General features: G+C 37.1%; 1 protein-coding gene across 5 annotated transcripts in view; it reads right to left on the bottom strand.

The window, feature by feature from the left end:
- LOC114137037 (RNA-binding Raly-like protein) overlaps positions 1 to 20,442 on the bottom strand; it is a 113,586-nt gene that overhangs the window by 53,629 nt on the left and 39,515 nt on the right. For all 5 annotated transcript variants that reach the window (XM_028005532.1, XM_028005528.1, XM_028005529.1 and 2 more), the window contains one exon: positions 2,398 to 2,671. In XM_028005532.1, the coding sequence (XP_027861333.1) occupies positions 2,398 to 2,653 (256 nt within the window). In that variant the 5' untranslated portion in view covers positions 2,654 to 2,671. The remainder of the gene's footprint in view (positions 1 to 2,397; positions 2,672 to 20,442) is intronic.

Here is a 20,442-nt window from a genome sequence, read left to right as displayed (position 1 = left end):
GTGTTATTGTAGAATATTTCATCCTGTTCTTCATCCTGATGCAGACAAACACATTCAGTTTCCACGCAGTCTCATTTCCAGTGGTGGGAGCATGCAATGACTCTGCAGTCTCATGTGTCACTGAGAGGAGAGGCACTTTTTAGTCTGTGTTTCTGACCTCCTGAAAACAATTTCTGAAGTCAAACAGTCGCTTCCTTTTCAAAAAAGTGCTTTTTTCACCTTTTTCTGCCTTCAGTGTGACTGAACTCAGTAAACATGCTCAATAATGTCTTGAAATCGAAAAATATGAGCGCTGTCCCTTCAGAAACAACAATATACGAGTTTACCTTTGAAACCGGCATGCAATCAACTTGCAAGTAATAACACTTTAATGAAATGTGTTTGTGCTGGAAGCCGCATCCTTTGCAGAGGTCCTTCCTCGACCCAAATCATTATATAGCCGATTCATTTCTCCACTGTGTTATTATTAGAAGGATCAGCTTGAGAGGATGAGGCCGAGTGTGGCTTTAATTGTCAATTAAGGATGTATCTCCCATCCCTGCCCCCGCCACCTAACTTGCAGATTGACTAATACGGCGAGGGCAGAAATCCCTTGTTGGTGTGAACCAAACTCACTGGGATAAAAGTACTTTCAATTCTATTTGCTCTCTCAAATAATAATAATAAAAAAAGCAGGCAATAACACACGAGGAATGCAGAATGACTTTTGGAAAGAAATCACAAGCTTTCCTGCTGCATGTATTTTCTGTCTTTTTATTGGAAAATATTACTTTTATACCAGCTGGTTGAGTTCTGGTGTCTGTTTTGGCAACAGCATTTCTAAAACCCGAAATTCAGTTTTTGAGAAAATTATATTATTACGTAAAACCAGCAAAGAATATTTTGAATCATAAATGTTTTGGCCAACACAATCAAGCAGACAGTCATTGACACCCTTCCCAATGACAGAAAGTAACAAAAGGTTCCTACTAAAGAAGATAGCTGTTCACAGAGCACTGTATCTAAGCCTATTAAAGGAAAGTTAATTGGATGGAAAAACTGGAAGAAAAACACCTGCAACCTGCGCTGCCATAAGTCATACTAAAATAACTGAACAGTGGACTACCAACATTCACAGCCACCCATGAATAATGTAATATAATGTAAGATACCACCGGAACAAACAAAACGTCTTCAAAATACAAACAGGAGCAATAGCTCTTTAAAAGCTACAGTTTGTAACTTTTACAAAATATATATTTTTTACATATTTGCTAAACTATTACTAGGTTCTAATGAGATATAATATGAGACAGATTATCTGTGAACAGATCAAGCTCTTCTGTGAGCTTCCAGAAATATATTGCTCCTGGTCAGAGCCAAGAGGCGGGTCTTAGCGCTGTTAGTCAACCTCATGTACACTCTGATAAATGTGATAGTGGCGGAGAAACAATGCAACGTTGCAGGAAACTATTTATCTGCTGTCATTGTGGCCATGCTAACTAGTCCTGGTACACTCAGGAAGAAGCTGTATCGTACAAGAGGATGATTGATAACGCTAAGACCCTCCTTCTGGCTCTGATTGGTTGTTTCTCCCTACTGGGAGAAGGCAGAGGAGCTTGATTATTTTTTACATTTTATCTGTCTCATAAAAGTTACATACTCCAGCTTTAATTTTGGAGAGGGAAATCTGAACAACCAGGATTTATTTATTTTTTCTCCGAGGAGTTTTTGCGGTGCTAGTGGCTCGTATTTTTGCGACAGTAGGCAGACAGGAAGGAGGGTGAGGAGAGGGGGGAAGACATGCGGCAAAGGTCGTCAGGACTGGGAGTCGAACCCGCGTTGTGGACTAAGGCCTCCAAACGTGGGGCGTGCTAACCCCCTGTGCCACCACAGCACGCCCCTAACCAGGATTTTTTAATGTTTTCCACAATTTTCTAATTTCTTTGGATATAATTAAAGAGAGGATAAATTACAGCCTCAAAATCCTCTGAAACAATCCACTGCAAAGTCTGTGTGCAGGAGAAAAGGAAACTCTCAAACACCACTGCAGCGATATTATGTTCTGCTCTAAATTGTTTGGTACGAGAGCTTTGACTTGCTGTTACCACGTTGCTGTTTGGTAAATGGTAAAATCAAGTCCCCCAAGTGGATGATTTACACTTTCAGAGGGGATTTTCTCCAAAACAGCTTGACAACAAACAGACAGATCAGTGGGTTCAGTACTTCAGAGACAATAGAGGTTCTGAACTGAAAGTCTGAGGAAAGCCTGAGGCATTCGGTGTTCCCAGGGGAGGCAGTCCTGTTCCCGGCTTGGCTGAAATGTTTTCTGTTTCAAGGGGAAAGTGCAGCAATGGCAGCAGTTCTCCACTCACTCATTAGTTTCAAATGAAAACTGAAATGCAAGAAACGACTCACCTAGAGGCTGTCCAGCAATGATCCGGGCGTTTTCTCCTGCCACGGCGGCCCGGGCGTTTCTTTCGTTTATGTACTGTACAAACGCGTAACCTTTATGCACAGAGCAACCCACTATCTTGCCGTACTTGGCGAAGATGACCTCTATGTCGGTCTTCTTAACGATGGCTGTGTTGAGGTTCCCGATGAAGACTCTGGAGTTGAGGGAACGAGGATCATTCTTATTGGTCACGTTGCTGGTCTGGGTTTTACCAGTCATTCTCCTCCAGTTGCCCTCCTGGGACACAGAGGAAGGAAGGAACGGAAGGGAAGAACTTTAGTGGCTGGACAGGCCAGATCCAGCTTATTCTGCTCCTGAGAAAAATACACCAAACATGTTTGATATTGAACAGCACAATCTTAAAATAAAACGTCAAATGGACCAAATGCTTTTAGCAGAGGGTGTCTAGATTTGTTTTCTTAGGGGAGTCCGGAAGGGGCACAAACTGTAGAAGGGTGGCACACTAAATTAGCAATTTCATCTAAATGCACTGATGTTTAGATTGAATTGAATAGTGGGTTAAAAGTTGAATAACACAACTATTTATGTACCCAAACAAAATTTAATTAAAATAAATTTTTTACGCATAGAGATCACTGCAGTGGACAGCTATCTGAAAGCCATTTTCTTGGGTTTCCTGTAGATTTTTATGTTATAAATGCACACAGACCACTGAAGTGGACACCAGTGCATCACACAATACACTATCAACTACTGGCCATCCACTTAAAGTGCAAGAAAATTTTGGTTAAATCCAATATGGCAGACAGACGAAAACTCTACTCAGAAGTATCCAGTCCAGGTAAAAAAACAAATATATATTGTAACCCTGAAGTAACTTTTAGAGACTAATACTATGGACATATTTTCCAATAACAGCTTATTTTTTTCAAATTACTGTTTAATTGCACGGGCTGCACTGTGGCGCAGTTGGTAGCACTGTTGCCTTGCAGCAAGAAGGTCCTGGGTTCGATTCCCGGCCGGGGTCTTTCTGCATGGAGTTTGCATGTTCTCCCTGTGCATGCGTGGGTTCTCTCCGGGTACTCCGGCTTCCTCCCACAGTCCAAAAACATGACTGTTAGGTTAATTGGTCTATCTAAATTCTCCCTAGGTGTGAGTGTGTGTGTGCATGGTTGTTTGTCCTGTATGTCTTTGTGTTGCCCTGCGACAGACTGGCGACCTGTCCAGGGTGTACCCCGCCTCCCGCCTGGAACGTAGCTGGAGATAGGCACCAGCAACCCTCCCGACCCCATTAGGGACAAGGGTGCACAGAAAATGGATGGATGGATGGATGTTTAATTGCCTCCTTTTCTCTTTTGAAGAGTTAATTGTGCAATACTCTGAGGCTGCTTTTTCTTCTTCTTATTAAATATAATAAAACCTGCCATTGGAAATTAGCGTTTGGGCACAATCTCAATTTATTTTGTTAGCTGGATCTTGAATCAGGTGGGATTTTGTGCTCAAAATGGCTTCCTCAGACTCCAGATACACTTTGGACTGGTAGTTTGTACTTCTGATGGTTAATATCTCATTAAGTAAGTCAAACAAATTGTACTGTACAAAATCTGGTAATGAAGATGATCTTAGTGAGAAATCCACCAACATCTCTTTCACAAAATTAAATAAAAATGAGATTGACAGAAGAAAAAAGTAGCATGAAAATATAAACTTTCTTCAATATGCTATTTTTTAAAATCCTTTTACATTCAAACCTGGAAAAAAACTTTAAATTTCATTCAGACTTCTCCAGACTTTCTAGGATCTTTGCAAACTTCTCTGTTAAAGAAGAAGAGCAAAGAGTGGCATCATTTATTTCCAATCTTTTGTACACATCTTTAACAGGAGATGCAATAGTAGAACAATCTGTCAGTTGATGAGCTAAATTATACTGTAGCACTGCAAACTGACGCTACTCTAGCAATTACATATTTCATTTTTATCCGTGCACTATGGAAAAGCCTGAGACTTCATGACACATGCTGAGTGTTTTGCTGGAAACTAAATGAAGTTAGACGCACTCTTGCTGAAAGAGGGTCTTGTTAAAGATCCACTTTAGTTTCTGTAAATAATGTAAAGTGACACACGAGGTCATTGGCCAGTCAACTGTTTAACCATGCCACAATGTTTTTTGCATGGCTGAAATGTTATTACTGGGTGACTGAGGGCAACACAAGAAGGAGCAACAATATGTGAATGTCATGGTGGTTATTTCTGCTTTGTGAGAAGCCAAACATAGAGGCCGCCAGTTTGAAAGATTTCCTGTTTCAATGCACATATTGTTGTGTCCTTTTATCGAGTGCAAAATGAGGAGGCTGTAATTTGTGGTGCTGTTTTGTTCAGACTTTCTGTTTGTGTCAACTCTGCAGCAAACACCATCGTCTGCTTTTGTTAGAGTCCTCTGCGATTATTTTTACTTTACTGGCTGTTTTTTTTTCCTTTTAACGGCCTGAATGTTGTATTTTTATGATAGACGAGGAGCTGCAGGATCAGAAAAATTATTCCAGTCCGTGGAAAGGATGCAACCTTACAGCTATATCTGTGGTAGCTATTATTAAACCAATAGGTGCATGGATACAAGAAACTCTTCAATGCTTGTTTCAGTCTAGCTGTAAAAATTTAGGTTTTTATGACAGCTTATGCTCCCCGAATTGGCTCCCTTTAGTGAATTAATCACTCAGAAGTGGTGTGGAGAAAACACTAAATATTCAATATTTACCTGCTTTGAGTCTCTGTCCCTGACACAGGGTGATAACAACTACTCAGCTTTGAGACTGAGAACCTAAATAATGGATCCAATCCTCAGTAAATAGGATTAGTAACCAAGGAAACACTGATGTTGGAATATCATGCTCACACACAGACACACATTTCTCATACTTGTGTCTTTCTTCCTTTATTGCATACACTCTTTATGGTAAAACGACTCTTAGTTTATACGACTCAGAAAGACTAGCTAAACAGTCTTCTCCTATCGGGCACATAAATTTTATTTTGATTTGCATTTTGTCCAACAGATTATTAGCTTTTTTTTTAACCCAGTGGGGACAAATGTGGATTTTAAGTGTATTTTGCAGCAGGAGAGGCTATAAAAGACATAATCAACACCTTTCATTCCATCAATGTTAACTAATTTTAACAAAAATAAACAGTTGTGATTATTTGATTAGTTTCTTTGTTGCAACACTGCTTTTTGGCAATAAATCTTACACCACTGGAAACCCACTTATTCCTAATTGGTGCCACATTTGTAGAAGAAAGGACTTCCTCGGTTGCGCCCATGAAAACCTTGATAAATACTCACTGCCAATTGATTTAATTTAATAAAGGGGAAATAAAGGTATCAAAATATAAATGCGAGAAAGTAATTGCCTCCTTTATTAAAACATGAAATAACTGATGGTTCTTTTAATAAGCTGAGTTTGATTTTTGCAGGTGGTGTGGTTCTGTGATGGACAGCTTTCAGAGGGTAAAGTGTCCTTTCTGGATTGGAGATGATGTGCAGAAGTTCCCAGATTAAGAGGAAGATAATGGAGGGATGGAGTTAAAATTTTTTCACGCCTGCAAAATCATAAATTTATTTTCTGAACTTCTCTGTTAACACAAAGTTAACTAAATGATCTAAAAAGCAGAAATTGTTTTGCCCCAATTTCAAGACATCCAAAAACATGATAAATAAAGCCAATGACATTCATCAGTCTGGAGAAGATCTCCAGTGAACCACAAAGAGAGAAAATGGAGAAAACATGGAATAGTGAGGGAACCTTTCCAGGAGTATGTGGTCTACCAAACTTGGGATCGAAGGCTGTTTTCACACCTGATAGTCCAGTAGATTCAGTTCGCTTTGGGAATAAAATTGCAACATTTCCCCTGAGGGACACGGTCGAACGCCTACTCCAAGTCCACAAAACACATGTAGACTGGTTGGGCGAACTCCCACGCACAGAGTATACTTTTTAAGCGATCTATACTTTTTAAGCAGCAAAAACCACTGAAGGAAATCACACAAAAATCTCTTAAGACATTAAGCACAATTTCCTTCATAAAATGTAGACAAAAATGAAGTGGCTTTAAGATTTAGCAGTTGTTAGATTTCTCTTCTGCAAAATGCCATGAGCCATTTCTTCTGCTAGCACTAGACTCAGTTAGTTTTGTTTGTATTTACCCAGAATACCTTGCACTTTAAGTAATGTATCCATGTTGAATTAAAACTAACCTGCAGCCAAAATTCCTTCATAGTAATGTAAAAGACTCATTGGAAGTTATCACAACTGCTTGAAATAGCTATAGTCACCAAGACACAACTAGTCATAGGCTTAGGGAGAAAATTTAGTATTTTACTACTCTGTATGTTTTACTTTTACTTGAGTAATTTTATTATCATGTTTTGCTACTCTTACTTGAGTAAAATTTCTGGATTTTCTTCTCGCTGACTGAAAAACAAAAATGTTTTAACCAAAAATTCAGCAGACACAGACACACACCTCCAGTTTCTGTTAAAGTTTCATAAGTTTTTTTATTGAAAGAAACTAATCTGGAAAAAAAAATATTTTGGAATTTTATGTTATTTAAATTATTGGAATTTTGGTCTTTAAAATACCCAGATTTTCACTTAACTTTATATTTTGGTCTGTCTTATTCTGTAATATTAAAATACTAAGTGACTGATAATTTTATCAGTTATTTACTGCTTGAGAAGACTTTCTACCTAATATTTTTATTTACTCTTATTTGAGTAATTTCTTGGCTACTTTTTACTTTTATTTGAGTACAAATATGCTGAACTAGTTCTACTTCTACTTGAGTACAATTTCTGGGTGCTCTACCCACTTCTGGAAAGTTATAGAATCATTAACCATTGTTTGGATAAAATCAAAATATCAGTTGAACATTGCATTTATTCATGCTATCTTGATCTAATACCAAAATCAGTTTGATCTGAAATAGTGAAGTACACACCTTTTCACAGCAATGTGACTAAAACCAAAAAAAGAGATAGCAAATAAAAGCTCTAAGTCAAACACACGGTGACAATGATCTGCGGTTTTATGATCATGTGTGAAGGTTCAACACCTGACCCCTCTGACCTCTGAATGCTGCCGCATAAATCGGAGGATCGCCTTCCTCTGTGAGAGCCCAGCAAATGCCTTCAGACTAAATCCCTTTTAATGAATTTTTTTCCCGTTCTTATATATGAAAACAGAAGCAACTCATCAGTAGATAAGAGGTTGTGACGGTTGTTTTTCTGTACAACAATATGCCTGAGTGATGATGTTGCTCCAGTTTGTCATTCCTCTGTGTGGGTTGGTGTGTGTGGGGGGAACCAGAGCTGCTCGCAGTCTGTCAAGTGGCCTTGATGTTTATCTGAAGCCGATGTCGAAAATTAATGTGCTTGCAGGTACACAGACGTACATGCTCCCCCTCCATCCTATGGCGGTTCCAACCAGCAGTCTGACACCAACTTCAAATTGATGTTTGCAGACAGGTCACAGCGAACATGACAAATCAGAGCAGAAGCGTTAGATTGCTTCTGTTGTCAGATAAATCAGGAGGGGGTGCTGGTCGCGTGGCTATTTTACAGCTCCGTACTGGTGTACTTCATGTCTGACTCTCTGTTGTTTTCTTAAGGGAAGGACGCACATTTATTTCATCAGTGGTTCTCCATCTGACCGTGCTTTTTTTTTAAAACTAAAATTACAACCTCCATCAAGCGTCTCATTCTCTGACCTGATCACATCATGATGACAGCAGGAGGTGCATTCAAGAACCGTCTCAGAAAATTTTACATATAAGTTAAGTTTCTACCGCCCCTTTATTACTTCAAGTGGCAGTAGCATGTGTTTTCTAAGCACATGGGGCCATTTTATAGCACAATCAAGTAAGTGTGTTTCTTTCAGTTATAAAATTGCTATATATGTCAAATAGAACTTTAAAGAAATTTGACTTTGTAATTTAACGCCTTGAAATTGGGCCTCTGTCTCTTTAACAGCTCCTGCTCTTTCTGAAAGTCCACTTGCAGGAAGTTATCACAACGGCGCTCCTCTTTGAACCTTTTTGCCAGTGTTGCACTGAGAAGTAGCTCGTATGGCAAGCTCAGCGGGTGCGCAAGTTCCACCAGGTGTTTGCTAATTGCCGCTGGCTAGTCTGAAGGAGCAAAGTGGTGGGAAGAAGAGATAGGGCTCCTCTGTGCAGCAGCCTCAAGGAAGAGATGCACCTCGAAGGTGGAGCTAGGTCCATCCTTGTGTTTTGCTCAGCTTTGTTATGAAGATTATAGGATTTCTCAGACATGCATGAAAGAATCAATTTAATACTCTACATGATTTAAAGCTAAAAAACAGTGAAATTTACATAATACTGCCCCTATAAAGAGCAGAATAAAACAACCACATCCCGGAAATCTTGATCTTCATTGATTTCTTTTGAAGCGACTCTCATCTTTGAAATCGACTGCAGCTTTTGCAGCGTCACAACTTGTCGATAAAAAGCACAAAACAGGCAGGTCTTTAGTTTTTCTTTCATTCCAGGATGTTCATGTACGCACGGTTGTTTCAGTTTTTCAAAAGGTGGTGTCTCATTTTAAAAATGACAAAATACAAACGTCTGACACACGTTGACTTTCAGGTAACAAGCAGTTAAAATAAAACTTTTATGCATGTTGCACAAAAAGACAAATAGCCTTTTATTCCCCCTACTGTTACATTGGAACAAATGTTTCATGTTGTCAGCTAGGATCATCAAAATTATTTCTAGAGACATGATGATAATTACAGATTTTTTTTTTATTTCCTCAAATTTAGAAGTGTACTCACATTTCCTAAGTATTTTTAAACTCTATGACTTGGACCAAATGTTTCTTAGAAAAGCTTCTGGAATGGAGGTGGAGGAGCTTGATCTTCATCATTTGTCACGACATGGTGACAGTTTTAGCAAATATGTACAAAAAAAGTCACATGTTGCAGCCTTAATTGACCTGGCCAGAAATACCTGAGAACTGAGAGGCAAAGCTTTGAGGAAAGTGAGAGAAAATTCCTTCACAACAACTTGAGAGACTGATACGGTCAGACAGAAAACGACTACTAAAGTGATTCAACAAGCCATTGAATCATGGATAGCACTCACTCTTTTCATTATGACTTAATCTTTTTAAATCATTTTTATAATTTCCTCTAGCTGCCGATGTTGCACACATAAGTACACGCCACCGTTCTTTATTTATTCCACAGGTAGGGAGCTGACCGAATTGATTCCTGTTGTAATCTCCACCGCTGTACATTTCTCCTCAGCCACTCTGCTCTGATTGTTGCCAAGGCAGCTTGACTGGTGAGAGAAAGCTGGAGATGCTGCTTACTGACTCAGAACACTGAAAGGTAACCCGATACACCTTTCCCATTGGTCTTGCTGCCATGTACTGCAGAGCTGAAATAATTGCCTTGTGGGTTCTGTCCATTAATATCTTGTCTGTCTGCATGTTTCTGCAGCAAAAGCAATACGAACAGCTGTGAAAATGCTCCCCATCTATTTGTAAATCAATGTCTCTATTTGTATGATGGCCTCCAAAGCATCTCAGCGGCACAGCACGTCGTTTTTTTGTGCACGTTTGTGGACCATGACTGAAAATGACTCTACGAAGATAACCTGCAGTTGCCACATTCTGCCTTATTTGGAGTAAGAAATTAAATCCACAATGAGAAAAAAGGAGATACTAAATGAATTTTATGTCAAATTATGCATTTCACATATCAACCCCTATCCTGAAAAATGGCTCCCGTCCGCAAGACGGAGAGACATAAAACTAATTTTCTCCACATTTTCAATCACCCACTGCCTTTGGCTTTATGAGTAGAGGTGCACACTGCTGGGCTGGAATTCAATTCAAAATTTTAAAATGGCCAGGCAACATGGGTCTATAAAAAGAAGAAGGAACGGCTTGAATTTTCTCTTTAAAAGCTGTTTGAAGTTTAGTAAATGTGAGATAAATTACCCTTGATGGGACTATAATCCTACCTCAGTATTTTTGGTTATCATAAATCATCACTGAGATTTCATTTATGTGTTTGATAGAGACGATGTAAAATGTACTTCCCCCGAAACTGAACATATTATTTTTCCTCTTTGACTCTTGAGCTGATATCAAAATATATATAACATCAGATAATCTAACTACAGAACTGAATTTAGTCTATTAAATTCAGTTCTGAGAAGAGATGTCATGAGAAGAGATGTTTTTTTTATATTTTTTTTATCAACAAAGTCACTTCAATATTCAGAAAACCTAAGTCACAGCTGGTATCCAACATGGAAAGTGGTGAACCTTCCTAAAAGTGATCAGACAAACAAGATTAAAATGTATTTAATCATATAAAACATTTAAAATGGATGGTACTGTGTATTTTTTATAGCACAATCAAGTAAATATGTTACCTTCAGTCCTTATAAAAATGCTCTGCTTATCAAATATAACTTAAAAAAAATTTGACTTTGCAATTTGAAGCCTTAACATTGGACACTGTCTCTTTAAGAAGCTTTTACTCTTTCTGACACTCTGCCTTCAGCAGATCATAATACACTGACCTAAACAAAACAATGCTTCCCATGCTGTTCATTAATTATGTTTAAATCATTCTCAGAAAATGTGCAGATATGTTTTTCGAACAGGCTTTTGCTGGGTGTCTCTTATCTGCAAAATCTTTTATATCTATGCACTTCAACCGCTTGTTTATTTTTTGCATAAATATTTTCATTGACAATTGCTAAAAATAATAGCATATATATATAAAACTGTTATATAGAACAATTTCTTCTCTGCAGCAGTCAAACTGCTGTACTCAAGCTGCACATAATTCAGCTACTTCTTACTTTTTTAAATTCATTAATTTATTTACACACATATATAGTATACAGTTCTCCATAATTTATTTATTAGACTTCTTGATCTGGGACCTGAGTTCAAATTTTGTACCACAAGCAAGCAATTGCAAAATGGTATGACAATAAAATCCTTGAATCTTTAAAAAATTCATAAAAATGCCAACAACAAACCTACAGTCACATAGTTGTACATCGTATTGTGAGGATTTTATTTTACCTCATTTCCACTGATGTGGTTCTGATCCCTGTCAACTCTGGGAAATGAGGGAGATTATAAGTCACAGCCAATCCAGATTAACATTAAGTAACTTCTTCCTGTTACATATCAATTATTGGACTCTTGAAACTGAATTTACTTAAAAGGAAAACGAATTGCACTCCTGCATTGGCTGCTATTCCAACGCCAGGCTTTAACCTTCGTATTTCAGCTTCCTAAGCTGCATTTTGTCCCCTTAATATTTTAGATATGCTCCGCAAAAAAAATAAAAAATTGCAAGAACTGAACCACAAATATGAAGGGGTTTACCATAAACCAAAACATAGCTGGAATAGGATAACGTAAAACATGGACAGAAAATAGAATATTTTCAGTGGAGGTTGCAGCCTAAATGAAAAGTAATCAAGTCTAAAAATCACAACAGTATTTTAGTTTCTGTATTACCGTTTCACCATATTCTTTTATGATTAGAACAAATGCTAGTCAAACCTATTTATGTAAAAAAAAAAAGTATTTATATTTAGATTTATTCCCTCCAAGTGGCTTTGGATAAACATATACAAGTAGTGCAATCAAATAAAAAGAGAAAGAAACTTGTTTGTCTCGTGTCATGGCAGCTTTCCACCAGCTGTGAGGATAAACAGCTTTCCTCCTTTCATGTGGAGCAGGTTTTGTTGGCAATGTTGGAATTAGATGCTATATAAATTGCAATGCAGAGTCCCACAGAAAGTTAAAAACAACACAGGAAAGGGTTTATCCATCTTTCATGTCCAAAGGGGAAAATGTGGATCTAAGGTCTTAGAATATAAAATGGTAAAAAAAAATCATTAAGAAATTATGGCAGGGTGAAGGATCTTACCAAGTACTTTTGGTCTAATTTCTGGTATAAATATCTCAGTACACTTGAAATAAGTGTACTGAGACAACAACTTACAAGTAACTTTTTTTTAGCAAGATACAGAAACTTGTTTTAAGTCAATAATTCTTTAATACTGATGAGAAAGTTTTAGTTTCATTGGCAGAATATTTAACTTATAACAAGACATTTTCCCCATGTTATAAACAAAATTTTCATCAATACTAAGGAGTTATTTACTTAAAATAAGCCTCAATTTCTTGCAAAAAATTAATTGTAAGTTAGTTGCGTCTTATTTCAAGTGTACTAAGATATTTGCACTAAAAACTAAACTAAAAATACTTGGTCAGATTTTGTGTTTTTTTAGTGAAAGAAACAAGTAAAGAGCAAAGAACAAAACTATGGAAGAAAGAAGCTGAGGAAAGAAGAAAGAAAAGGACAAGAAAAGAAGAGAGATAGAAAATAAGGGAGGAAAAAAGGGAAAAAGAGAGGATATAGGGAAGGAAGAAAAGGTGGTAGGACAGACAAAAGCAAGCAAGGTAGGAGACAAGGAACGAAATTATAAAAGATACACGTGAGGAAAAAAAAGGAAGAAATGACAAGAAAGAAAGTTGAACACAAGAAGGAAATTGGAAGAAAGAAAAGAAGGAAATAGGAGCATAAGGAAGGAAGGAGGATATAAGGAAGTGAAGAACAACAGAAATAAGGTCATGAGAGATGAAAGAGAAGAAGAACAAATGTTAGGAAATGAATGAAAAGGGGAGGAGGACACAGGAAAAGTGAGAAAAAAAGGTAAACAAGGACCAAATGAAGGAAAGAGAAGGTCGAGGTGATGAGGGAGAAGGAAAAGAAAAACAGACAGAAGATGGACGAATATAAAGACATTAGTGGAACAGGAAGGCAGGAAAGATCAAAGGATGAAGCAATAATACAAAAGAAGAAAAAGGACACGAGGAAGGACAGAGAGAAGGGAATAAAAAAAGAAGAAATGAAAGCAAAGAGAGAAACGAAGATACAAGGAAGGAAGGACAGAACAAAAGTCAGATTTAGACAACAGGACAGGGAATAAAGTGTGAAAATATTTTCCAATAGTCATATTTTATTTTCTATACTTTCCCAGAGTAAATGGGAACTAACATGCTCAAACTGTTTCCATTCGTCCTTCAATCTGTTGAAGCATCTATAGAGACTAGACTCTTCATAATGATAACTGAGTGATGTATTGTGTGGTGCATCGGTTGCGACATGGTAAAAAAACATTGGTCTTGTTTTCTCTAGAAGAGCTTTGGTGTTTATTCACTTAGGTTCACATTTTTGGCTACATTTATTTAGCAGCAGGTGATGTGAAATGAAACCGTAACAATGGAGCTTGAAGGCAACATTAAATGCAAAAGTTTGACCAAATAAATGCTCAGTGTTTTATATGTGCTTAATAATTCGTTTTTTCTTCTTCTTCACTTGGGTGGTTATGGACTTGGGAGAAAGATTATACCATGTTTGCCTCATATATCTTTCCCAACTTCAATACCACAGCCCTTCACAGCAGGACCTCTTTTTCCTTTCACCTGCGGCAAATCCTATTTCACAACAAATAGTCGCTACATGCTTTGAAGCTCCAGCCATTTTTATTCACTCTGAACTCTGTTCCTTAGAAAATTCATTGACTATTAGGAAGCCTAGAGCAATGACACAATTAGCTAACATGCAAATGGAGTAATTTCTCTGCTGGCTCTCATTTACCTGCACCTGGGAGCTGGGAGAAACTCATTTATGCTGCAGAGTATTAGATAAGTATGATTTTGATGGTTTTTTTTGGTTCAAAGACAGTTTGCTGCTTGTTGGAGACAAGGAGCGTTTCAAAATTAATGACCAGATGGAAGTATGAAAATAATCTGGTCAGCTTTTGAATCAGAATAAATAATTTATGTTTTTAATCCAATCTGATTAACCAGAAAAATTTAACAATCTGTGTATTTTCTCCCTGGAATTTAATAAACATGAGTTTTAGTGCATTGCGCAAAAAGACATAAGTAATTTTAGAATAGGAAAGTACAAAAATCTGTTTTCTGTTTAGCAGCTCTTATTTTTGATTGTTTTGTTTCTGCCTTAATCCTTTTAGTCTGTCATTTTCATGTGGAAACTAATGGTCACTTACAAAGAAAATACAAGAAAACAAAAACATGTGGCATCAACGTCTACACATTAGATGCAACAATGATAACATTACCATCAGCAAAATGTGCATAAACTATTTTCAAGCGGACATGTCCAAAGAAGCACAATTAGTGTAACAGAAGAAAGCATTTTGAAAGTTAGCTAACTGCTAACCACTTACTTAGAAGAATACTTAAAAGGTACAGCACACAACATCCCAAAACAAACAATTTTACTGCAGCTGTTGTGATTCCATGAGAGATTAATAACATGATCAGCTATTCAGCAGCATTATCAAGAATAAAGTGGATAGAGTGAGAGGTAGAGTGGCCATAAAATCAGGTGCTATAGGCGGCAATATGAATGTAAAGTTTAACACTTTGTGCTAATAAAAAAGTATTTAGAACTTCTTTTCTGTCTTTTTAGGCAACTGTATTGCTTTGACTGCATGTAACTGCAAAAGAATAAATAGGCTTCTTTAGGAAATGCGGCCCTTATCACTAATCATACTTTAGAACTTATTGATATTTATTGATGCCCCCTTGGCAACATTGCTTGACGTAATCTGAGCTTTACACACTTCATTTAAAGTGAGCAAAATGACTGAGACAAATAAACCACAGAAGCATCTGGATCCACATTTCTGATTAAATAAACAGTAAAACAAAGTAACATTTTTGTCAGAAAAATATCTCAGATTTGTAAAAGATGTTAACAACAAGCTACATAAGACTACTGGTGAGATTTAACAGGTTGCTACTAGCTAGCTACCCCAGCTAACAGCGCTTTGTTATTTTACAGTGAAAAGGAAGAAAAACAAAAAATTTTAAGATTAGAACGCTTGCTTTAGAACTATAAGTAAAGCTGATTTTGACCCTGAATTTTTATTACAGCGTTCCACCTGAATCTACACTTATTAGTAAAAAATAAAAACACTATTGTAATCAACAAGTTTTTGGCTCCAGGGTGTTTTGCTGGCATTTACTTCCACTTTCAATTTAGTGCTTGAGACGGAATGAAGCTTTAAGCCGTGGTCTTTTGACACCAGTTTAAAATCGGTTTCATGCGTACATGAAATGACTCCCTTTCATACTTTCAGTCCAACCTAAAATTTTAAAAATAAAAGTCCTCATGGTAGATATCTCTAGAGCTAACGAGCTTTATGCAATTTGCATGCTTGCACAATTTTTTAATTTGAATTGAATCAAAATGTATTTTTGATGATATTCTGTTTCATTAACATGGACAGGAGAAAGAAAAGTCAAACCAGTAACACTAACTAAAATATTTAAATATTCTTGTACGATTATAATTGTTGCAACTAGTAAACTTGGAAAATATATCATCAGTTTTATGCTAGATTGCAGCTTCTGAGACAGCATTCTAATAAATGCAGTTAAAAAACCATTTGTCATCTTCAGGAAAGATAGAAATGCTCAATTGTTTCACTAAAAGCATCCATCTGAAATGTACCGCATTAAGCAGACAAGCTGCAGCCCGGGCTTCATCATCTCAGTCAGTGAATGTCGCCACTGAACGGGGCATTTCATTTAATTTTGCTGTCAGCTCACTACAATTAACAGTTTGCAGAACAATTTATTGCTGCCTCTGAGAGCTGTGCACTCAGGAGCCTGTATTGTAAGACGATGACAGACATATTCCGGCTTCAAACGCTTGGCAACAGCTAAAAGGATTTTAAATAACCTTAAAATTGGTTTGTTTGCAGAATCACTATGAAGAAACCTAAAATATTATTAGCATAAGCGAAAAAACAAACAAAATCCTTTTTTTTAACGTAGCTTGTCTTTTATTTGCAGTCAGCAGTTTCCTCTGCTTATGACTCAAATTTCAATACGATAAAAAGAAGATAAATTTGGCATGGCTTCTCCTCTGGTGGTGCAGCGCAGCACTGCTGGTTGGCCATCTGCACTGCTGCTGTGACCCAGAGGGTCAGCAGAGGCCGTGTCCAGCAGCTGCTGCCCTTGCCTGCAGCACAGCCGGATACTGAAGCCGTTTGATCGGCTCACCGAGAGGCGAGGTTCTGCTGTGACATGCAGCCGGTCCAGACATACGTTCGCACCGCAAGCGGCACGATTTATCAAGTCGCCGGGATTTCATCAGTTTCATGTTGGAAGTACGAGGCCGGAGAAGTGTAGCGTAGCTGTTGACTTTTGGCCGGGAAAAGTTGGCTCCGACTTTCCTTTTTTCGTGGCCGTTACTTTTCTGTGGGCAGATTTCTCTCATTTTGCTGTTTCCAATGTCAATTTTGGTTTTAGTCATAATCATTTAGCCAAGTGCACAATATATGCAAAGTTTATGCCAGTTTCAAGGGAAGAATAAATATTAAGACGGTATTAGCATTTAGATGGTGGCCCTGAGGTGAAAAACACACCAGTGGACAAATAAAAGCGTCTTAGAAAACACTATTGTGTTTATGGTTGTGTTGTTCTGTTTTCTACGACGAGAAGAATGAAATCTTGAGATGTGGTTTTAGTTATGATTTCTGTGCCACATTTACTTTTTCACTGACTTTTTTACAAACAAGTTAAAATCCTGCAATCCTGATTGAATTAACACTGACTTTGACTTTTGAGAGGATTATTTTCTTATCACTGAATCAGGGACTCTAAATCAGCCAATTACTTACATCCTATGTATCTCCTTAAGATTCATAAAATAGTAGTTGAAGTAATTTTTCCTAATTTAAAAAGGCATTTGACACTTTTACCCATTACATTATTATGCAGAAATGATCAAAATTTCCTAATCTTAAATTTAGAATGGTTAAAAATATCCTGTGATCCGTGAATAATGTGTTGTTTGTTGAGGGTCCATCTGAAAACATAATATGAGTTTATGGGGTGATTTATATATTTTTTTAACTCCTTTTTGAACATGTTATGATTGCTGTGGCTATAAATAAGTATCTGTCTCTTATGTCTGTTATTTTAGAGTTTCCATTTTTCAGTTTTTTTATTAAACTGGCTAAATATCACACACTCTTGGGAAAACCAGCACACAGGCCTGAGTGAAAGGACTGGAGACATCGAGCATATTTCTTTTCCCGCTCAAGTCCAATTCACTACTCGTTTCTGAGAAGCATACACAACATTTAAATCTGAACATGAGTAAATACAAGCTGAACAGGTTGTCATGTACCTGCGGTTCTCATACAAATGACACTGACAGGTCAGTGTGAAGGGACCTGTAGCATCCGTACTCCGGTGTCTGAAACAGCTCTAAGATGGATTTTGATGATCCAAATCTCTATCATGTTATGTTCGTGCCTCTGACTGCTCCCTCCACTTATTCCTTAAATGTTCAAAGCTGGCAGAAACTTTGTGTAACAGTTTGACAAGGTGGAAAGAAAAAAACTAAAATAGAAACCCCGACCAACCTTGCATCACAAACTTCAAAGAATCGGCAACACTTCAAAAGCTTCTTCACGCTTCAGTGACTAATCTTCAAAGTCACGCCAAGGATGGAACTGATAGCGGCGTGGCATCAGGCAGCAGGTACAAACATGCTCGTCGTTGCCACTGAGGTGTGAGGCGTTGGGAGAGGAGATAAAAACGAGAGCTAATTGAGACAAAGTCTGTCCCTGGCTGGAGAGAAAGCACAAAGCCTCGCTGAAGACGTTCGGTAATTACAGCCAGCAGAGAACCAATAAGTCAAATGAAATTCCCATTAGAGCTTGAAACGAAACATTGAGGTGAACTGGGCTATTACTGGTGATCTGGGGGGTTTATCTTGCTCACCCAAGAGCTTTCTGTAAAAACTCTTCACTGCCTTGTGTGCGAAACTCTAAAGTTACTATTCAGGCTCACATTAGTCTTTGTTTTGTTTGTTTTTAATACTGATTGAGTTAAAATGTAGTTTTCAACTTGCTCCCTACCAATTACCTGTCATTTCTAAGAGCTCTGAATTACTGCATAAACTCTCAATTATATTACATCTTTAGTTTTGCTATTCCCTGTATTGTATAATAATAATAATAATAATAATAATAATAATAATAATAATAATCTTTATTTAACCAAATAAAAAACTTGTTGAGATCTACCATCTCTCTTTTTCTTAAGGGGAACCTGGAAGGATAGCAGCACCATTTACAAGTATCATCAATTACATTCATCCAGAAAAATAGATTTGTTTAGTTTTAAAATCATCAAAGCATGAAATAATAAAAACAGCTAATAAAACCATAACTATCAAAAGCAATGGCAGATTAAACTCTCTTCTTGACTGTCTTTCAGCAATGCCTTTACCAGATCAGTCCTGACTCTGGAAACAATGACGTATCATTTTATCTCTCAAATTTAATTAGTAATAGTCATTTAGTAATAATGTTCTGTGCAAAACGTTGTATTTTGAACAACATAAATGAGAATAAAGTTAATGGTTTATCAGCTGTGCTTCTCGAGACAAAATGCTTCAAGTACAGTTTTCATTAGCGCAATAATTGAATTTGGTTGTGCTTAATTTAATTCTAAAATAAAAAAAATTAAAGCAGAGTGACTAATGAAGCTGGTAACAATTTTATCAATTTTATGGTTTGTGAGAGTAAACCAGAGAAAACGCATTGTTTGGTAAGCATTCAGTGATACATTTCTTTACTTTGAAACATCTGCATTGTTATAAACAAGAAGCAAAAAAATACATTTTTGCTGGCAAAACAAAATTTTGCCAGCAAAATTTAACTAGATTTTATTAGTGCCTATAGTGGTGTGTATATCAAGCAAAAATATTTTTAATATATTCGATAAAGTGTATCTCACATGTTATTAAAATAGAAACTAAGATAGGACAAAGTTAAAAAACTGAATACACAATTTCTCCCCCACAAAAATAGACTATACTACAGTTATGACTTGCTAAATGATGGTGGTAATTATTCATTTAGGACAGAAGTTTCCTGGTCCAACACACCTGAATCAAATGGCTGAATTACCTCCTCAGTACGCAGTCAACTTCTCCAGAGTTACTGCCTCATTGTTTGAGTCAGGTGTGTTGAAAATTTTTTCTGACATTCAAGGTTTTTAAAGAGAAATTAGTATCAGCAGGTCAGAGACTTGGTGCACAGTCGACTGTACTATCTCTGATCTGTCTCTCATCTGTGAATCAAAAATTGTAATTTTTTGCAAAGAATGACAACGTCCTTCAGTGAAACGTATAATCGTCTTTGACTGAATACATGTATAACTAAATGTATTCCTTTTCCAACTAAACTTCTCAATTATTACTCATCCAATGTTGTCAACATACTTCTTTAGATAAAATATTGCATAGCTCCATCTGAGGTTTATTTATGTTATTGCAAAGCAGGTCAAAGCCAAACCTAATCCTCAATCCTGCTTCATCCCATTTTAAGCCTTTATAAGCTTTTAGAAAAGGTGTGAAAATCAAATATTTCTTTGCAATCTTGAATAAAAACCCAGTCAAAAGCTGAGCTCACTAGGAGTTCAATTCAATTGATTTCTCTCCTTTCAGAATGTGCATATCAGAGTAGCCTCTTGTGGTGAAGGGCACAGCCTTTGCTGTCCCAAAGATTAAGAGTTGAATCTTAATACCACAAGGACCCAGTTGCTGTTGTCGCAGAGACAATGGGCTTTTTGTATTCTCACCAATATGCTAAATGCTGGGAGCCATGCAGGAGCAATTAAATGTGAAACAAAAAGAGATGACATGTGCAGCAGCAGTTAAATCTATATTTAATATGGAGCATAAGGCTCCCTCCCTCTCCATCTGTAAACACTTCCATCACGCCTCTTACAACTCCATTCTTGTAAACTGCACAGATTTGGGGAAAACACACTTAAGAGTGTTAACTCATTTGCTTAAAGACACAGTATTTGATCTGTTTACTTGATTTATTTTTCAATAGGCGTTGACAGGAAGGATTAATAAGTGTGATAT

Source organism: Xiphophorus couchianus, chromosome 21, assembly GCF_001444195.1.
Source record: "Xiphophorus couchianus chromosome 21, X_couchianus-1.0, whole genome shotgun sequence".
Taxonomy (NCBI): domain Eukaryota; kingdom Metazoa; phylum Chordata; class Actinopteri; order Cyprinodontiformes; family Poeciliidae; genus Xiphophorus; species Xiphophorus couchianus.
The sequence above is the reverse complement of the archived record's forward strand: the minus strand, read 5'-3'. Positions and strand labels throughout refer to the sequence as shown.